The 20,256-nt window shown below is 39.0% G+C and overlaps 1 protein-coding gene across 1 annotated transcript; it reads left to right on the top strand.

Moving 5' to 3' along the window:
• Positions 1 to 824: 824 nt before the first annotated feature.
• LOC107474204 (uncharacterized) lies at positions 825 to 2,619 on the top strand. Its single transcript, XM_016093807.1, has 5 exons — positions 825 to 890; positions 977 to 1,062; positions 1,185 to 1,896; positions 1,975 to 2,230; positions 2,477 to 2,619. Exons 1-5 carry the CDS (start codon positions 825 to 827, stop codon positions 2,617 to 2,619), a joined length of 1,263 nt encoding a protein of 420 aa, XP_015949293.1.
• The last annotated feature ends 17,637 nt before the right edge of the window (positions 2,620 to 20,256 follow it).

Here is a 20,256-nt window from a genome sequence, read left to right as displayed (position 1 = left end):
CTTCCATGTTCCTTGTTTTTGTTCAATTTTGCCATTCAGATACTCTTATGATTATTTAATGCAAGGATTATTTCTCTTTCATTCAATTTCAATTTCAATAACTATGTCTTTTTTTTATTCCCTATCATGTTTTATGGATTTATTATTTACAATGCGTGAGTAGTTTCATTACTTGATGGGGAATTGATTAAAAAGGAACTCTTGAGTTGGAAGGATTGAAAGAAAATTTGTAATTGGGTTAACTGTTGAATTACCATCCTGTCACTGACGCCAATCCCTTTGAACTAAGTGGGTTGTAACTTGTGAACAGATCCAGTAATTCAACTTGTTTGACTTTCCCTTACCTAGTAAAGGATAACCAAACAAAGCAACCATTAATTATAAATTAATCTTAAAAATCACTACATCAATGATAGAGATCCCAACCAATCAATTCCCAGTCAAGGCTTTTATTCATATTATTTAATTTCCCTCAATTTAAATCCCAATTTACTCAACTCAACTTCTTGAACATCTGATTAATAAGATAGCACACTTCTCTACAACTCGTTGGGAGACGACCTGGGACTTAAAACTCCCAGTAATTTTAATTTAAACTCTTTGTGACATATTTCTAAATTGATAGGCAGATTTTTGGTGAATTAAGAACTATACTTGCAACATAATCATTTTAATAATTTTTAATTCACCAGCTTCTGCTTCCCATCAATTTTTGGCGCTGTTGCCGGGGAGTTGCAATAGAGTGCTAATTTTATTAATTAGAATTTATTTATTTGCATTTCTATTTAATTTTGCTACTATGAGCTGCATCTTTCTTCCGTCAAATGACACGTTCACTTCCTAATCCGCGCTTGCTAATATTCGATCCTGAAATTGAAAGAACAGCGCAGGTTAATCCGCTCTGAGGGCGGATTTGAAAGTGAGTCTGAGGAAGAAACCAGCCCCCGTTCTATTGATTCGGTTGTTTTACGTGCAGAAAACATGGCAGCTAGGAGAGTTACCATACAGGAGGAAGGAGCCCCTGATTTTACAATGCAACCGTTTCAGGCGCATCATCCAGCGGTAGCTACAGATTTTGAAATAAAGACCGGACTGCTAAATTTGATGCCCAAGTTTCATGGCCTACCTGCTCAAGAGCCTATCAAGCACTTGAGAGATTTCCAGGCAGCCTGTTCTACTGTCAGGCGTGATGGCACTGATGAAACTGCAATTCTGCTGAAAGATTTTCCGTTTTCTCTTGAAGGAAAAGCAAGAGAGTGGTACTACACTCAACCTCTAGCAAATGTATCCAACTGGGATACACTCGGAAAGGAGTTTCTGGAGAAATTCTTTCCATCTGAAGTTACTAATAAACTGAGGAAGGATATCTCTACCATTGTTCAGGATGACAATGAGACTCTTTTTGAATACTGGGAGCGCTTCAATAACCTTTTGGAAGCATGCCCCCACCACATGATTGACAAGATCGTGCTACTCAGCTATATCACACAGGGTATAAGGCCCCAAGATAAGACCATATTGGAAAGTGCCAGCAATGGGTCTATGAAGAAGTACAAGACCACTGATGAAGCTTGGCAATTGATTAGTGATTTAGATGAAGCTTGGCAATTGATCAGTGATTTAGCTGAATCTACTAGGAATCACAGACAGAAGCAAGGCCGTTCAAAAGCTGTTGCAGAAGTATCCTCTAGTAGAGAGACTGTTGCTCTAACTCAAAGCATCTGTGAAATGACCAACTTGCTAAAGCAAATGCAGTTGAATCAACAAGCTCAGCAAGCTCAACCTCCTCAACTGCAGCAAAACCAACAGCTAGTCCCACAAAGAATTTGTGGAATCTATGCTGATTACAGCCATTACACTGATAAATGCCCACAACTCCAACAAGAAGACAACACGGTGGCATCCACTCACAACTTCTATGACCGCCCCAACCAAGGGTACAATCAAAGTGGAAATAATAACCATGGATGGCAGGGCAATTCAAACCAGAATTGGAGGGGCAACAATAACAGAGGAGACAGAGATAATCAGGGAAATCAGAGGTGGAATAATAACAATAACAGGCAACAAAATCAACCTTACAGAGCACCTCACCTGAGGCAAAACCAAGGACCACCGAACAATCAGCAGCAGACCTCTCAATTTACTCATTCTTCTGTATCTTCTAATGAAGATTTATTACAAGCTTTTGAGAAGAGACAACTGGCCATGGAAAGTACCATCGTGAACAGTATTAACGCCAGTCTGAATGGTCTCACCTCTACTCTGCAAGATTTTATGACACAGCTTGGCTCAGCACCAAATTCCAGTAACCAACCTTCAAGCACCACTAGAATTTCCTCTCAACCATTACCCAATCCAAAGGGAGGCATTAATGCCATCACCTTGAGGTCTGGAACCACACTGTAGGAGAAAAATCAGGAGGAACCAAGCTCACCAGAATACGCCTCAGCTGAAGAGGTGGTGGAAATTGAAGATGTTGAAGAGGAAGAGGATATTCAGGACATAGCTGAAGAAGAGATATCTCAACCACAAGAGGAAGTACCAAAAAGCGCAAGCACCACAGGAACCACCATTCCCATTCCATTTCCACAGCTTGCAAGGAAGCCCAGGAAGTAGCTGGAACCTGATCCTAAAATGGTAGAGATCTTCAAAAAGGTCGAGGTAACTGTTCCCCTTTTTGATGTTATTCAGCAAGTACCTAATATGCAAAGTTTCTAAAAGACTTATGTATCCATAAAGACAAAATTAATGAATTAGAAACTATTCCTTTAGGTAGTTCTATATCTGCTTTAATGGGAGGATTACCTAAAAAATGCAGTGATCCAGGTCCTTGCATAGTTAGTTGTACTATTGGTGGTGTAGTAATTTATGATTGCATGTGTGATTTAGGAGCATGTGTCAGTATAATGCCTTTGTCCATATATGATGTTTTGAGGCTCCCTCCCTTAAAAAGGTCGACATCTCGTTTTGTGTTAGCAGATAAAAGCATTATTACAGTGGCTGGAGTTGCTAAAGATGTTTTGGTGAACATTAAAGGGCTTACATTTCCTACTGATTTTTATATCTTGGAGATGCCCCATAATGATTCAGATAAGCCATCATCGATCTTACTTGAAAGACCATTCCTAAAGACATCAAAATTCAAGTTGGATGCTTTTTCGGGAACATACTCCTTTGAAATAGATGGCCGCATAGTGATCTTCAATCTGAATGGAGTCATTGACAATCCCCAGAAGATCGTTCTATCTTCCAGTGTGATGTCATAGATGAAAGTGTGGCTGAAGTTCAAAAAGAAGAGTTTGAAGAGAGGCACACTGGACAAGGTCCAAGTGTGGGGACCCTCTTAACTGACAGTGAGGACACTTCACCATTTTCACAAGCTCCAGATAATCCAGAGCCTGCCCATGATCAAAAGTTAGAATTGAAACCTCTTCCTCCACACCTCAAATATGCCTATCTTGAGGATGAGCAGAAGCTTCTGGTTATTATTGCAAGAGAACTGACTTCTCAACAAAAAGAGCAGCTACTTGATATACTGAGGAAGCATAAGAAGGCAATCGGGTGGAGCTTGGCAGACATAGTGGGAATCAATCCTCAAGTATGCGAGCACAGAATATTTTTAGAAGAGGGAGCAAGACCTGTCCGTCAACCCCAAAGAGGATTGAATCCCACCATCTTGGAAGTTGTCAAAAAGGAAGTGACCAGACTATTGGAGGCCGGTATCATATATCCCATTTTAGACAGTGAATGGGTAAGCCCGGTACAAGTGGTACCCAAGAAGTCTGGAGTTACTACAATGAAGAATGAGCATGGAGAGCTCATAGCATCTAGAGTTCAGAATGCTTGGAGATTCTGCATTGATTACAGGCGTCTCAACCAAGCTACCCATAAGGATCACTACCCACTTCCATTCATTGATCAAATGCTGGATCGCCTGTCAGGTAAATCACATTATTGCTTTCTAGATGGTTACACAGGTTATTTCCAGATTCATATAGCTTCTGAGGATCAGGAAAAGACTACTTTTACATGTCCTTTTGGGACTTATGCTTATAAGAGAATGCCCTTTGGCTTGTGCAATGCACCAGCTACTTTCCAAAGGTGCATGATGAGTCTTTTCTCTGATCTTACTGAGGACTGTATGGAAATTTTTAGGGACGATTTTAGCGTTTATGGTGATTCTTTTACCCTTTCCTTAGATAGATTATCGAGAGTATTAGATAGATGTATTAATACGATACCTTGTATTGAATTTCGAAAAATGCCACTTTATGGTAAAACAAGGGATTGTATTAGGACATGTGGTATCTAATACTGGCATTTCGGTAGACCCAGCAAAGGTGAATGTTATTTCTAGTCTACCTTACCCCTCTTCTGTGAGGGAAGTCCGTTCGTTCCTTGGCCATGCAGGTTTCTACCGAAGATTTATTAAAGACTTTAGAAAGGTGGCACTTCCCTTATCTAGATTACTGCAGAAGGACATTGAGTTCGAGTTCAGTGAGGATTGCAAACAAGCATTTGATACGCTGAAGACTGCTCTAACTCAAGCCCCAATCGTGAGAGGACCCGACTGGAGCCAGCCGTTTGAAATCATGTGCGGTGCTTCCAACCATGCAGTAGGAGCAGCACTGGCTCAACGTGAAGGTAAGGATCCTTTTGTTGTTGCCTATGCGTCTAAGACTTTAGACACTGCCCAGTCCAATTATACTACTACTGAAAAAGAACTTATTGCTATTGTTTTTGCTCTGGATAAATTCCGGGCGTATTTACTTGGTACCAAAGTAGTAGTGTATTCGGACCATGCAGCTCTAAAGTATCTATTGGCTAAAAAGGAGTCCAAACCAAGACTTACCCGTTGGATACTGCTATTACAAGAATTTAATGTAGAAATAAAGGATAGGAGTGGTAATCAGAATTTAGTAGCAGACCACTTGAGTCGCCTTGAACATATAAAGGATGATTCTACTCCTATAGATGATAATTTCCCTTTTGATAACCTGCAAGCAGTATCTGAGGTAGTCCCTTGGTATGCACCTGTTGCTAATTATTTAGTTAGCCTCACATTCCCTCCACATTTCTCTAAACATCAAAGAGACAAGCTGAAAAGCGAGTCTAAATATTATATATGGGATGACCCATATTTATGGAGATGTGGCGCTGACCAGATAATTAGACGTTGTGTGCCTCAATCAGAATTCCAGTCCATTTTAGAGGCCTGTCACTCATCTGAGAGTGGAGGACATTTTGGCCTTCAAAGAACAGCTAGAAAGATCTTAGACTGTGGATTCTGGTGGCCTACTCTTTTTAGAAACGCTGCTGAGTTTTGTAAATCTTGTCCCCATGCCAGAAATTTGGTAATATATCCAGAAGGGATGAGATGCCTCAACAATATATCCTTTTCTGTGAAATTTTTGATGTATGGGGCATTGACTTCATGGGTCAATTTCCAAATTCTAGTGGATATTTTTATATACTGTTAGCTGTAGATTATATTTCCAAATGGGTGGAAGCAATTCCTACCCGCACTGATGATGCTAACACTTTTGTTTCCTTTGTGAGAAACCATATTATATGCCGTTTTAGATCACCACGAGCGATCATGAGCGATCAAGGCACCCATTTTTGTAACAGGAGACTAACAGGATTGATGAAGAAGCATGGGATAATTCATGAAGTTGCAACAGCTTACCATCCTCAAACTAATGGGCAAGCCGAGGTGTCGAACTGAGAAATTAAGCGTATCTTGCAAAAGATAGTAAAGCCTCACAGGAAAGACTGGAGCACCAGGCTACAAGATGCATTGTAGGCGTATATAACCGCATACAAGACACCCATTGGGATGAGTCCCTTTCGCTTGGTTTATGGAAAAGCTTGCCATCTCCCAGTTGAAATCGAACACAGAGCCTTCTGGGCAGTTAAAGAGTGCAACATGGGAATTGAGAATGCTGGAGCTGAAAGGAAGTTGCAACTGCAGGAACTGGAGAACCTTCGCCTAGAAGCTTATGAGAATTTTAGAATTTGCAAGGAAAGAATGAAAGATGTGCATGATCAAAACATCAAGAAGAAAGAGTTTCAACCTGGAGATTTTGTTCTCCTTTACAAATCTAGACTAAGGCTAATGCCCGGTAAGTTAAGATCAAAATGGAAGGTCCATACAGAGTAGAGAAGGCTGAACCGTACGGAGTTTATCACCTAAGCCATCCTTCAAGCTCTGAACTTATTAAGGTCAATGGACACCGCCTGAAGCTGTACCATGGTGAGAAGGTGCAGAAAAACAAGGAGCTCGAGATCTTCCGCTTGGAAGATCCCCACATAGCAGCAGATTGAGCTAATGAAGCGTCCAACTTACGGACGTTAAAGCAAAGTGCTTGGTGGGAGACAACCCACCGCGGTATGATCGTTCTTTTCTTCACTTTTAGTTTTTTCTTCTTCAATGACTCTTCTCTTTATTAATACTTTCATGTTTTTACACTTACATGTCCTTATTTAAGAAAAAATTTTCACCACGCGACGCGGTCGCATCAGCGACGCGTCCGCGTGGCAGGGAGAGTAAAGAAAAATAAAAATGAACAGAAAGTTATGCAGGAGCCGCGCTAGAGGCGTGCCAATGGTACAAATTACCTCACGCGACCGCGTCGCATGGAAATCATGGCCTCCCATGCGGTCGCGTGCCCCATGGCGGCCGCGTGCCCTGAGTTTTCGATGTAAAAGGGTGCATAGTCACATTCTGTGCAAGAGTGATGCTGAATTTGTGCTGGAAGCACAATCCTTGTCACGCGATCGCGTCGGTGACGCGGCCGCGTCATTCATTTTATAATACACACTCATGCGATCGCGTGACCCACGCGATCACGTCACCCAATTTTGGCAATTAACATAAATTGAACAGAGAGTTGTGCTGGAGCGAGGCTGCACTCGCGCCAGCAGCGCAACATAGGTTACGCGACCGCGTGACCGACGCGATCACGTCACCCTACCTGGAGCACACTCATGCGAGCGCGTGCCCTCCGTGGCCGCGTCGCATGCGCCGCACAACTCAACCTAAGTTGCCAAATTATCTTATCTTCCTATCTCCCAAATCCTAATTTTTCTTTTTCCTCCTTTTTTCTTCTTTCTCCCTTCCCCTTTCTATCTCACCTTTCATTCTTTATCTCTCTCACCCCCATTAACAAGGTTTTTCTTTTCTTCTTTCCCACTTTTCTACTATTCTTCTTATTTTCATATGCTATCTTCTTTTCTTTTCTTCATTATTCTTATTTTCTTTTCTTTTCTTTTCCTTTTTACTTGGTGTTATCTATTTATGTGAGTCATTATTTATCATTATATGCTCATGGTTTGTTGTAAATTTGTTTGACAATCATATATATTACTTTTTAAGGGAATGCTTGCATGTTCAAATTTATACTTTCAAGAGCTTATTCTACATGCATGCTATGTGTTTGTGAAAAAGCCCATACGGCATTATGCACTTATTCACATTATTCTACTCTAATATGCAATGCTTGCTTTTTACAAATTTCCTTTCATATTTTATTAATTAAATTTAATTGTCAATACAAATGAGATGGCTAGTTTGTTACAAATGGTAATCTAATTTGGACATGGAATGTTTGATATATGCTACTTATCCAAAACAAGCCTACCCTTTTCAAATTTGATACATGATTAAGGCCATTATTTGTTTAAACTCACTTATCCAAATCAAGCCTACCCTTTTCAATTACCCTTGTTAACCACTTTGAGCCTTTAAAAACCCCATTTGTTCTATATTTTACCACATTACTAACCTTAAGCTGAAAAACAATTGCATATCCCAAATTGAATCTTTGGTTAGCTTAAGATAGAATTGTGTGTTCTAGTTAAGTATGGGAAATTGTGGGAACAAAAGTTGTTAAGGGAATGTGTCATGAAAATTTAAAGGGAATTTGGATACCTACTCATGTGAAACTATAAGAATTGAAAAAAAAAATCTATGTGCATTGATAAGCTTTATTTATTTCAATTCAAAAAAAACGATGACAAATAAATAAATAAGGGGACAAAATTACCCCAATGTTAAATTCAGAATTCAAAAAATCAATGCACATATGATAGAATCAAAATACAAAGTTGAAACATGAGTATGGGTTGAAAAAGGGAATTATGGGTAGCTAGGCATGAATTTAATGTATATAGACTATATGTATATTAGGTGAGAGCTTAGGTTAATTAAAGATTCAATTTATAAAGCTCACTTAACCATATGTATACCCTTACCTGCACCTTGGCCCCATTACAACCCTGGAAAGACCTCATGATGTTTGCATTGGTATATTAACTGTTGTTGATTGGTTAGGAGAAAAACAAAAGTTAGAAAATATGACTAGAGAAGAATAGAGTGATTACCCTATACACAAAAGATCAGAGCGTACATACATTATCAGTGAGGGTTCGATGTTTGAATTTTCATGTTTCCTGCTTTCATAAGCTATCTTCTTGCACTTTAATCTGTTTTATTGTATAATGATAGAATTAGTGGAATTTGATTTGTAATTGTTTTGAAGGGCTTATTTACTTTTGATCAAGTGGACAATAATTATATAGTTGCATTTATTTATATATGTAAGATGGCATTGCATCTCATGAGTTTCTACATGTTCATACTTATTTCCTTGTCTCCTTCAATTTAGCATGAGGACATGCTAATGATTAAGTGTGGGGAGGTTGATAAACCACTATTTTATGGTTTATATTATGTTTAATTGTGTGACTTTGTCATGATCCTTACCCACTTATTCATTAATTTAGCATGCATTTAGATTTCCATCCTAAATTTAGTACATGTTTGAAAATTGCTCCCTAGAGACCTTAATTATTTAATTTTAATTCTCCATTATTCCATTCGATGTCGTGATCCTTGTGTCAAGTGTTTCAGGCTTTATAGGGCATGAATGAGTTGGAGATTGGAAAGGAAGCTAGCAAAAATGGAAGGAACACAAGAGTTTGAGGAGATAACCAGCGAGAAGTGACGCGGTCGCATGGCTCACGCGACCGCGCAAAGGAGCGCAAATCGCAGTGACGCGGCAGCATGGCTTACGCGGCCGCGCGGATTGGAAAGCGCAAGCGACGCGGTAGCGTGGACGACGCGAACGCGTGGCGAGGAAAAAGCGCAAGCGACGCGTCCGCATGGATGACGCGATCGCGTGACATGTGCGATCTGCATAATCTGCAGAATTCGCTGGGGGGCGATTTTGGGCCTTATTTAGGCCCAGTTTTTGGCCCGGAACAGCAGACTAGAGTCAGAGAATATGCAGAAACAACAGACATTCATTCAGTAGTTTGGAGATTTAGTTTTCTCTCTTAGGTTTTTCTCTCTCTAGTTTTAATTTTAATCTTTAATTGATCTTAGCATTGGAACATTGAGAAGAGTTATTTCCTCATCAAGACTTCATCACTATAGTTTGTCTTCTTAACTTGGTTCTATTCTTCCATGTTCCTTGTTTTTGTTCAATTTTGCCATTCAGATACTCTTATGATTATTTAATGCAAGGATTATTTCTTTTTCATTCAATTTCAATTTCAATAACTATGTCTTTTTTTTATTCCCATCCATGTTTTATGGATTTATTATTTACAATGCGTGAGTAGTTTCATTACTTGATGGGGAATTGATTAAAAAGGAACTCTTGAGTTGGAAGGATTGAAAGAAAATTTGTAATTGGGTTAACTGTTGAATTACCATCCTGTCACCGACGCCAATCCCTTTGAACTAAGTGGGTTGTAACTTGTGAACAGATCCAGTAATTCAACTTGTTTGACTTTCCCTTACCTAGTAAAGGATAACCAAACAGAGCAACCATTAATTATAAATTAATCTTAAAAATCACTCCATCAATGATAGAGATCCCAACCAATCAATTCCCAGTCAAGGCTTTTATTCATATTATTTAATTTCCCTCAATTTAAATCCCAATTTACTCAACTCAACTTCTTGAACATCTGATTAATAAGATAGCACACTTCTCTGCAACTCGTTGGGAGACGACCTGGGACTTAAAACTCCCATTAATTTTAATTTAAACTCTCTGTGACATATTTCTAAATTGATAGGCAGATTTTTGGTGAATTAAGAACTATACTTGCAACATAATCATTTTAATAATTTTTAATTCACCAGCTTCTGCTTCCCCTCATAGAGTCCACGTTAACTTAGTTAACGTGGCCTCTAACGTTAAAAGGGGGAAGGAAGCCAACGTTAGTGACACTCAACATTCTCACTAACGTTGGCCTAAGGTGCAATGTACCACGTTAACTTAGTTAACGTGGAAAGCTAACGTTGATGAGTGAAAGATGAGCCAACGTTAGTGACACTCAACATTGTCACTAACGTTGGGAATGGCTAAGAATGGCCACGTTAGAAGCCACGTTAACCTAGTTAACGTGGACTCTAACGTGAGACATAGGGGCACATTGGAACGTTAGTGACAATGTTAAGTGTCACTAACGTTCTCGAAGGATGGCTAAGAATGGCCACGTTAGAAGCCACGTTAACCTAGTTAACGTGGACTCTAATGTGAGACATAGGGGCACATTAGAACGTTAGTGATAATGTTAAGTGTCACTAACGTTCTTGAAGGATGGCAAGGCCACGTTAGAAGCCACGTTAACCTAGTTAACGTGGACTCTAACGTGAGACATTGGAGCACATTGGAACGTTAGTGACAAGGTTGAATGTCACTAAGGTTCTCGAAGGTTGGCAAGGCCACGTTAGAAGCCACGTTAACCTAGTTAACGTGGGCTCTAATGTGAGGCAAAGGGGTACATTGGAACGTTAGTGACAATGTTGAGTGTCACTAACGTTCTCGAACTCATACTTTCACTAAAACGTTAACACCCCTAACGTCCTGAGCGAAAGTCTTTGCCCACTTCACACTTTCTCTCTGCAAGTAAAACCAAGCCCAAATGAAGAAGAGAACTGCTTCAAACTCAAGATCCAAAGGCCCAAGACTTGAAGAGCCAACTAGAAGCTGAGAAAAGTAGTATATATAGGAGTAGCTTTGAATTATTTAGGGAGTTCTGGAAGTTGGAAAAGAACACTACTCTCTGTATTTTACTCTGCTCTTCTAGTTCCATGATATATTCTCCATCTTTGTTTTCATTTTCTAGAGCTATGAACAACTAAACCCCTTTCATTGGGTTAGGGAGCTCTGTTCCTTGAAAGAGGAATGAAGAGATCAAGCTAGAAATGCTTTCTCATGCTGGACCAAATTGGGTTTGGATGGATATGTGACTATAATCTTCTCAATACTTGATTTGGGAAATGCATGTGGTATAATCAGTGACCACATTTCATCTCTTCTCATGAGCAATTGACCAAGGAATTTGGCTATTGATCAAGATTTGAGAGATTGAATTGCAAGAAATTGTAATTCAATCAATTAAGATTGCCAAGGAGATCAATGAGTGCATTGATTGAGGAAGAGATGAAAATGAACTTGATCCGAAGAATTGAAACATCTTTTGCGCCCAATGAACTCCCCAATTCTGATCTCACCTATTCTCTTTAATTTTTGCATTTACTTTCATGAACAAACACCCCATTCCCATTTACAATTCTGCAATTTACTTTCAGTCATTTACTTTTAGCCCTTTAATTCTTGCATTTACTTTTTCTGTTATTTACATTCCAGCCATTTTATTTTCTGCAAATCTCAACCCAAATTCTGAATTCGCTCAACTAGAACATTCTTCTAATTAAAGTTGCTTGATCAATCAATCCCTGTGGGATTCAACCTCACTCTATTGTGAGTTTTTACTTGACGACAAATTTGGTACACTTGCCGAAGGAAATTTGTTGAGTGACAGTTTCCACCTGCATCACATACTTTACCCAATTTTAGAATACTTTACCTAACTACCCAAATTTTTCCCACTTTTGTATTACAAGCTCATGTATCAAACTTATTTTTGAATTTTGTCATATGTGCATTGATCCTTTTTATTTTGCATTTGGGGTAATATTATTTTTCTTCTCTTTTCTTTTCTCTCTCTCTTTTTTTTGTATCCCCTTATTTAATTACTTAATATTTTTTTTCAATGCACATGGTAATTTAATTATTTTGATTTCACATGAGCATGCTTCCCAAAACTTTTATTTTGAAATGTCTTTATTCTTTTTAACTTTCTACCTTTGTTTTTATCATCCATGTTCCCATAAGGTTCCCCACACTTAAACAATACATAATTTCTATCTTAAGCTAACCAAGGATTCAACTTGGGATTTTTATTTTGTTTTTCTGCTTAAGGCTAGTAATGTGGTTATAAAATAAGAGGGGATTAAAAGCTCAAAGGGGGCTAACAAGGGTGATGTAAAAGGTAGGATTATTTGGGATAAGTGAGCTAATAACAAATAATGGCCTCAATCATATGCAAGCATGTAAATACACTAAATGATGGACATATAGAATGGAACAAAGCAGAGATTGCAATTATAGAGAAGGAAACACACAAGAATAAAAATTTATGGTTAAATAATGTAACCATATATATAAGCTCAAAATCTCACAGGTTGTGTGTTCTTTGGCTCAAAAACCATGTTCCAAATACAACTTCAAACAAGTGTAAAAAAATTTATTCAAATTAGTGAAATGCTATAAAAAGTTACTTGCAAAAGAAATTATTACTTTAACCAAGTGGTAAAATATGCAAAAATCAAACAAATATGCAAATGCAACAATGAACTATCAAATAAAATAAAACATTGGTGTTGAAATAGGAAATAACTAACCCATGGAGATCGGTATCGACCTCCCCACACTTAAAGATTGCACCGTCCTCGGTGAATGCTAAGATGTGCAGGTGGACGGGTTGTTCCAACTAATGCTTTTCTCCAAAGATTGTGCAGATGGACTTGTCTTCTCTCCGTATGTAAACTTCTTCCGCTTCCCTTCCGAGTGGCCATCCTGAAAGAAAATAGGGAAGAAAAGTAACCCAAGAATAAATATAAGAAAATAAATGAAGTATGGTTGGGTTAATGCCAAATGATAAGGGTCTCATTTACATGGAAGCTTCAACATGTACGGGAGAAAACAATAGAAGCCATGGCATGCCAGTGGGACAAAATGTACAACAATGGGGAAGAGAGTGGGTAATGAAAGACAATGGAAGTTCATGCCAATGCAAAAGGAATACAGGTATAAAAGATTGACATTGACAGAAAATTAACATTACCCAACATTGTAAAACAAGTGACTAAGCATCAAAATGACACCAGAAAAGATGCAACAGTTAAATAAGAAAATCAACACCAAAGGAAAAATAAGGAATTTAGAAAAGAAGCAAGAATATACACTAAATTAAAATACAATGAATGGAATATGCAAATAAATAAAATGAAAGATAAGAAGAATGAGAAGGGAAAAAAGTGAGTAAGAGAGGAGGGAGGGAAAAATTAGGATTGGGGGAAGAAAAGATAAGATATTTGGCAAATTAGGATTGAGCTGTGCGGCGCAAGCGACTCGGTTGTGTGGAGCACACGTTTGCGTGATTGCGCTTTAATTCAGTCGACGCGATTGCGTCGGTCACGCGGACGCGTGACTCAGGTTATGCTACTGGCGCGAGGGCAGCCTCGCACTCGCACAACTCTCTGTTTGAATTTTTATTTGTGCCAAATTTGGGGTGACGCGATCGCGTGGGGCATGCGATCACGTGAGTGGGCTTCAGAAAGGAATGATGGGGATGCATCGGTGACGCGGTCGCGTGATAGGGATTGTGCGTCCAGCATCAATCCAGCACCACTCTCGCACAAAAATTTGTTGTGCACCCTTTTTACTTCGAAAATCAGGGCACGCGGCCGCGTGGGGCACGCGGTCACATAGAAGGCCATTATGCCCATGTGACGTGGACGCATCAGCGACGCGGTCGCGTGGGACGATTTGTGCCATTGGCACGCCTCCAGCCACGCTCTCGCGTGACTCTCTGTTCGATTTCTCTTCTTCACAACACACATGTGACGTGGACGCGTCAGCGACGCTGCTGCGTCGCGTGCGTGCTTTTTTTTAGATTTTTAGATTGAATTCCGGGGTCCCAAATCTTGCTTTTGCACCCGTCTTCTTATTGAGCAATATTGTTCCATTCGGGTGGCAAACAGTCTGAATTCTCACTAAAGCAGCCAGACAACTTCCTAGACCCATTCAGTTGAGCTCTACACCAACCTTTGCGTTTAAATGTTGAGCACACAACCATGTTGAACCTTGCAGGATAAATCTTATCACTAACCATATTCTTCTTACTCTTAATGCCACAGAGAGCTCTAAGTTGACCATCTGTCTCCAGTAGCCCATATTCAAGTGGGGTTAGAAAGCTAAGGGATATGAATTTTACCCACTTGAATGTTGTGAAGGATGATGGCAACTTAAGGGGAGGGGTCTCCAACAACTTTGGCAAGGTGATTCCAAGCTCCACTCCCTTGTGCTCTTTGACAATGTCCACCTCTTTGCAAACTTCTTTAATACCAACCTCTTCCTCTTGGTAGCTTTCTTCCGATTCAATCTTTTCTTCATTGCTCACCAAGGGCATGGGAGGTTGTGCTTCTTCTTCTTTAATCTCCATCTCTTGATCAACCTCTTCCAAGCCTTCAAATATGATATGCTTTGGAGGTTGTACACCCTCCTCAACATCAAATGCAACCGTCTTGGAAGGAGGCTTTATGTCTTGACCTTCCCATGGAGATTTAGCATCTCCTAAGTCTTCAACCACTTCTTCTTCTTCAATAATTCCGGCTTCCTCCACTTGTTCTAGTACAAAATCATGCTCTGTACTGTTCACTGGAGTTTCTAGTATCTCATTCATGTTACATTCTTCGTTAGATTGCCCACATGAAGCCATGGGGGTTCGTTGAGTGTCCGAACGTCGGGAAGCTAATTGATTTATTGCTTGATTCAATTGATGAAGGGTTGCCTGAAATCGATCCACTGTTTCCTTGAAATGATCCCTTGACTCCTGCTCCTCCTTAATGAATACCTTTCCATGACAACTCCCTTCAATTACTCCTTCACCTTCAAGGGTCTCTTCTACTTTCACCTTTAGTGCCTCCTCTAGCTCCTTATGATGTATGGATTCGCGAAGACGATCCTCTCTCTCTTGTTCCATATCAATAGCATAATTGGGATCATCTTGCTCTTGGATTGATGGATGTGGGTGCTCTTCCATGGATTGTGGTGATGGGATGGGTGGATCATTATGTGGTTGAAAAGGAAATGCACTAGAGCTTGAAGGTTGATTGTTGAAGGTATTTAATGGTCCAATTCGGGCGGCGAGAGCTTGTATAGTAGAGTTTAGATCGGTAAATGCTTTTTCCATGGAGGTTTGGGGTGGATAGGAGGGTTCATTTGTTGGGAGAAAGGGTTCATGGTAGGAAGGTGGTTCGTTTTGATAAGGATATGGAGATGGTGAATATTGAGGTGGTGGTTCTGGGTATGGTTCATATGGTGGTTGGTGTGGTAAATAAGGATTGGGGTCATATGGAGGTGAATGATGGAAAGGGGCTTGTGAATGTGGTGGTTCAAAGTTATGTTGTGAGGATTAAAGGGGCTTGTGAGTGTGGTGGGTTGGGGTTGTGTTGAAAGGATGATCTCTGAGCATAGGGTGGGGCTTGTTGGTAGCTACAAGGTGGTCCACCATATCTATCAGCTTGGGATGCATTGTAGCCTGGTCTTTGTCCATGATATCTAGGATGGTGTTGTTGCCTAAAGGATTGATTAGATCCTCTTGGCTCCATCCATCCTTGATTGGTCTGACCTTGATGCATATTCCTGCTGTGGTTTCTATTTCCTTCAACAAAGTTAGAACCAAACTCAAAGCGAGAGAGGTGAGAATTCATAGTAGTTATCAAAAATAAGGGGGAAAAAGGAGAAACAAATAAACAAGTAAAAGAAAAATATATATTTTTTTTAGAAAAATATTTACAATAACCAATAATAAGTCACACGTTTGCAATTTCCCGGTAACGGTGCCATTTTGACGTTAGGATTTTTGCCAGTAAAGAATTTTATAAAAATATTCGCGTTGTAGATATAGATTCTAAACCAACAGAAATCCCTTCGTGCAAACGTTTTGGTTGTCACAAGTAACAAACCCCTTTTAAAATTGATAACCGAGTATTTAAACCTCGGGCCGTCTTCTCAAGGAATTGCAGGGAGGTATGTTCTTATTATTGGTTATGCAAAAGTATGTTTGGGGTTTTGGATTAAGGTAAAAGGTATGTTGAATGACACTTAAAATAAAATAATAACAACTGTAAAAAAATAAACTCTTGGTAAGGTATGAGAACTGGAAGTCCTATCCTAGTTATCCTTATCAATTGTGATGAGAATTAAATTTTTCTCCCACTTTGTTAACCTCTAACTATGAAGGTAAGTTAAGTGAATGAATTAATTCTAATCCTCAAGTCCCAGTATTTCCATGGGAAAAGTTAGAGTTATTGGATCTCAAATTAATTCTTGAAGAATTCTAATTTTCAGTCAACAATGAGTTTGACAACTCAAGAGTCACCAATTAATCAACCAAAGCCAAAAGGAAAAATTCTAAATTAAATTGAAGACATCATAAATAGAATAAAGCAATCATAAATCTGAAAAATACCTCAAATTCTATTAAATAGAAATATCAAATGTAACATGGAAAAGTTCATAGACAAATAAAAGAGAAAATAAATAAATAAGAAAATTGAACCTGTGATGAAGAAGATGAAATCCCTAATTTCTAAAAATCCTACCTAAATCCTAAGAGAGAAGAGAGAACCTCTCTCTCTAAAAACTACATATAAAACTAAAATTATGAATTATGAGAGCATAATGAGCCTCTGCAAGTTCCCTGACTTTAATCTGTGTTTCTGGGCCGAAAACTGCATTGAAATGCGGCCCATAATCTCTGCCAGTGACTTTTGTAATTCTGCAGATCGCGCACATCACGCGATCGCGTCATCCATGCGGATGCGTCATTCGCGTTTTTTCTGCCACGCGTTCGCGTCGTCCACGCTTCCGCGTCACTTGTGCTTTTCGAATCCGCGCGGTCACGTGAGCCATGCGGCCGCGTCACTGCGAATTCCTTTCTTCCGCACGGTCGCATCGCTGACGCGTACGCGTCACTTCTCGCTGGTCATCTCCTCAATTTCTTGTGTTCCTTCCATTTTTGCAAGCTTCCTTCCCAATCTCTCACTCATTCCTGCCCTATAAAGCCTGAAACACTTAACACACAGATCAAGGCATCGAATGGTAATAAGAGATGATTAAGATTAGCTAAATTAAGACTAAAGAAGCATGTTTTCAATCATGTAATAATTTTAGGAAGGAAATATAAATGCATGCTAATTATATGAATAAGTGGGTAAAGACCATGATAAAACCACACAATTAAGCACATTATAAACCATAAAATAGTAGTTTATCAGTCACCATATGGATACGTAGAGCTTCAGGATAATGATTCTAACAAAAAGTTCATTGTTAATGGACAGAGAGTCAAATATTATCTTGAAAGCAATTTTGAGCAAGAATGCTCAAAACTGAGACTTAATTAGAGCTCAGTAATAGTCCAGCTAAAGACAATAAAGAAGCACTTGCTGGGAGGCAACCCAGCCATTTACAAAGCTTATTTGTTAATTAATTGATTTTACAGAAGGATCCAGAGGATAAAACAGCAAAAAGGAAGCTCACTGGTGCGAAAAAGCCAGTAAAAGTTGTTTTGGGCGTTGAACGCCCAAAAGAAGCACCTACTGGGCGTTCAATGCCAGTAAGGATAGCCATCTGGGCGTTCAACGCCAAATTTACAGCGTCCTGGGCGTTCAGAAAAATGCCCAGTGACAAAGGAGTTCCTGGCGTTCAACGCCAGAAAGAAGCAACAGCTAGGCGTTGAACGCCCAGGAGAAGCTGCACATGGGTGTTAAACGCCCAAAACATGCAGCGTTTGGGCATTTAATGCCAGGATGGTGGGGAGGAGGTAAATTCGTTTTTACTTCAATTTTTTTTAATTTTTTTGTTCCAATTCATGATTTCTTGCATAAACATGTTACAAATTCTCATCCTTTCATTCCAAAAATTTTAATCCTAATTTCTAAAAATCCTTTTTCAAAAATATCAAATGTATCTTAATCCATAAACACAAATCTTTTTCCAATCCAATCCAACTCTTTTTCAAATCTCTCAAAACTTAATTATCTTTTAAAATCTTTTTCAAAATAAAAATTCAGATTTATCTTTTTCAAATATCATTCACAATTTTTTAATTTTAAATTATATCTTTTTCTTATCATATTTATCTTTTATAAATCATGTCTTCTATCTTATCTTTCTTCAATATTTTTGAAAACCCACCCCCTCCCTTTAAATCCACATTCGGCCTCCCTCCTCTCATCCACCATTCGACACTAGCTCTCCTTCTATCCCTCTCCTTTCTTTTCTTTTGCTTGAGGACAAGCAAACCTCTAAGGTTGGTGTGTTTATCCGTGATCACTAAACCATACCCACTAAGATCATGGCTCCTAAGGGAAAACAACCCACTCCAAGAGGCAAGAAAGAGAGTATTCCAAAACCACTTTGGAATCAAGGGAAGTTCTTAACCAAAGAACATTCAGACCATTACTACAAAATAATGGGTCTAAGATCAGTGATCCCGAAAGTCAAATTCGATCTGAAAGAAGATGAATATCCGGAGATCCAAGAGCAAATTCGAAACAGGAACTGGAAAATCCTAGCTAATCCTAAAACAAAAGTGGGAAGGAATATGGTTCAGGAGTTCTACGCTAATCTGTGGCAAACAGACAGGCAGAGAATATCTGGAACTGCCCTCTATGACTATCGGACCTTGGTCAGAGGAAAGATTATTCACATCCACCCTGACAAAATCAGGGAGATCTTTAAGCTGCCTCAGCTGAAAGATGACCCAGACTCCTTTAATAGGAGAATGATGAGAACAACCAAGGGCCTGGACAAGATTCTAGAGGATATATGCATCCCTGGAGCCAGGTGGACCACCAGCACCATGGGTGTCCCAAATCAACTCAAGAGAGAAGATCTCAAACCAGTAGTCAGAGGCTGGCTGGACTTCATTGGGTGTTCTATATTGCCCACTAGCAACCGTTCTGAAGTCACGGTTAAAAGAGCAGTGATGATTCACTGCATTATGTTGGGAAAAGAAGTAGAAGTTCATCAGTTAATTTCGTGTGAACTTTATATAATAGCAAACAAGAAATCCAAAGACGCCAATTTGGCTTATCCAAGCCTAATCTCTATGCTATGTAAAGATGCTGGAGTAAAGATGGGAATAATTGAATATATCTCAGTTGAGCGGCCAAATCACCAAAATATCAATGGAAAAACAACAAGTGCAGGATGACCCCAACAAAAGGAGAGCACAGGAATTCCTCCCAGAAATCCCTCAATTTGAATACTGGGAGCATCTTGAAGAATCTATTACCAAGTTGCAAGAAGCTATGGACCAAATAAAGAAGAACAAAATAATCAAAATAGCATGCTTTGCAAATTACTTAGGGAATAAGAAGAGCAAGGGCGTGACTTAAAGGAACTGAAGCGTCAAAAATTATCTCTTGAAGGACCAAGCACCCCACAGACTAGAGGAACATCCACTTCCCAAAATAAAGGTTGTTGAGTTCTAATTTTAGCTTTAACTCTGTGATAGTTGTTATTATATGAATTTACCTTAGAAGTTATATATAAGTAGTAGTAATTAGTATATCTATTTTGATTTTATTTTCAATTAAGTTATAATTTATTTTTCTCATCATCATCAAACATGAATAAAATAGTAGATTTTTAGAATAAAGAGGCAATTTATATTTTTCGAGTATTTAATAAGGAAAATTCTAATTAATTATATGTGGTGGCAATACTTTCTGTGTTCTGAATGAATTCTTGAAAAGTGCATATTTTTTATCTTGAATTTTATGAATGTTAAAATTGTTGGCTCCTGAAAGAATGATGAACAAGAGAAATATTATTGCTGATCTGAAAAATCATGAAATTGATTCTTGAAGCAAGAAAAAGCAATGAAAAAAAACAAAAAAAAAATTTACAAGGAACCATTGGAAAAAGAAAAAGAGAAAGCCAATAGCCCTTAAAACCAAAAGGCAAGGGTAAAAAGGATCCAAGGCTTTGAGCATCAATGGATAGGAGGGCCTAAGGAAATGAATCCAGGCCTAAGCGGCTAAATCAAGCTGTCCCTAACCATGTGCTTGTGGCATGCAGGTCCAAGTGAAAA

The sequence above is a fragment of the Arachis duranensis genome, chromosome 2 (assembly GCF_000817695.3).
Source record: "Arachis duranensis cultivar V14167 chromosome 2, aradu.V14167.gnm2.J7QH, whole genome shotgun sequence".
In the NCBI taxonomy this organism is placed as follows: domain Eukaryota; kingdom Viridiplantae; phylum Streptophyta; class Magnoliopsida; order Fabales; family Fabaceae; genus Arachis; species Arachis duranensis.
Note: the sequence above shows the minus strand (reverse complement) of the source record. Positions and strands in the feature narration are given on the sequence as shown.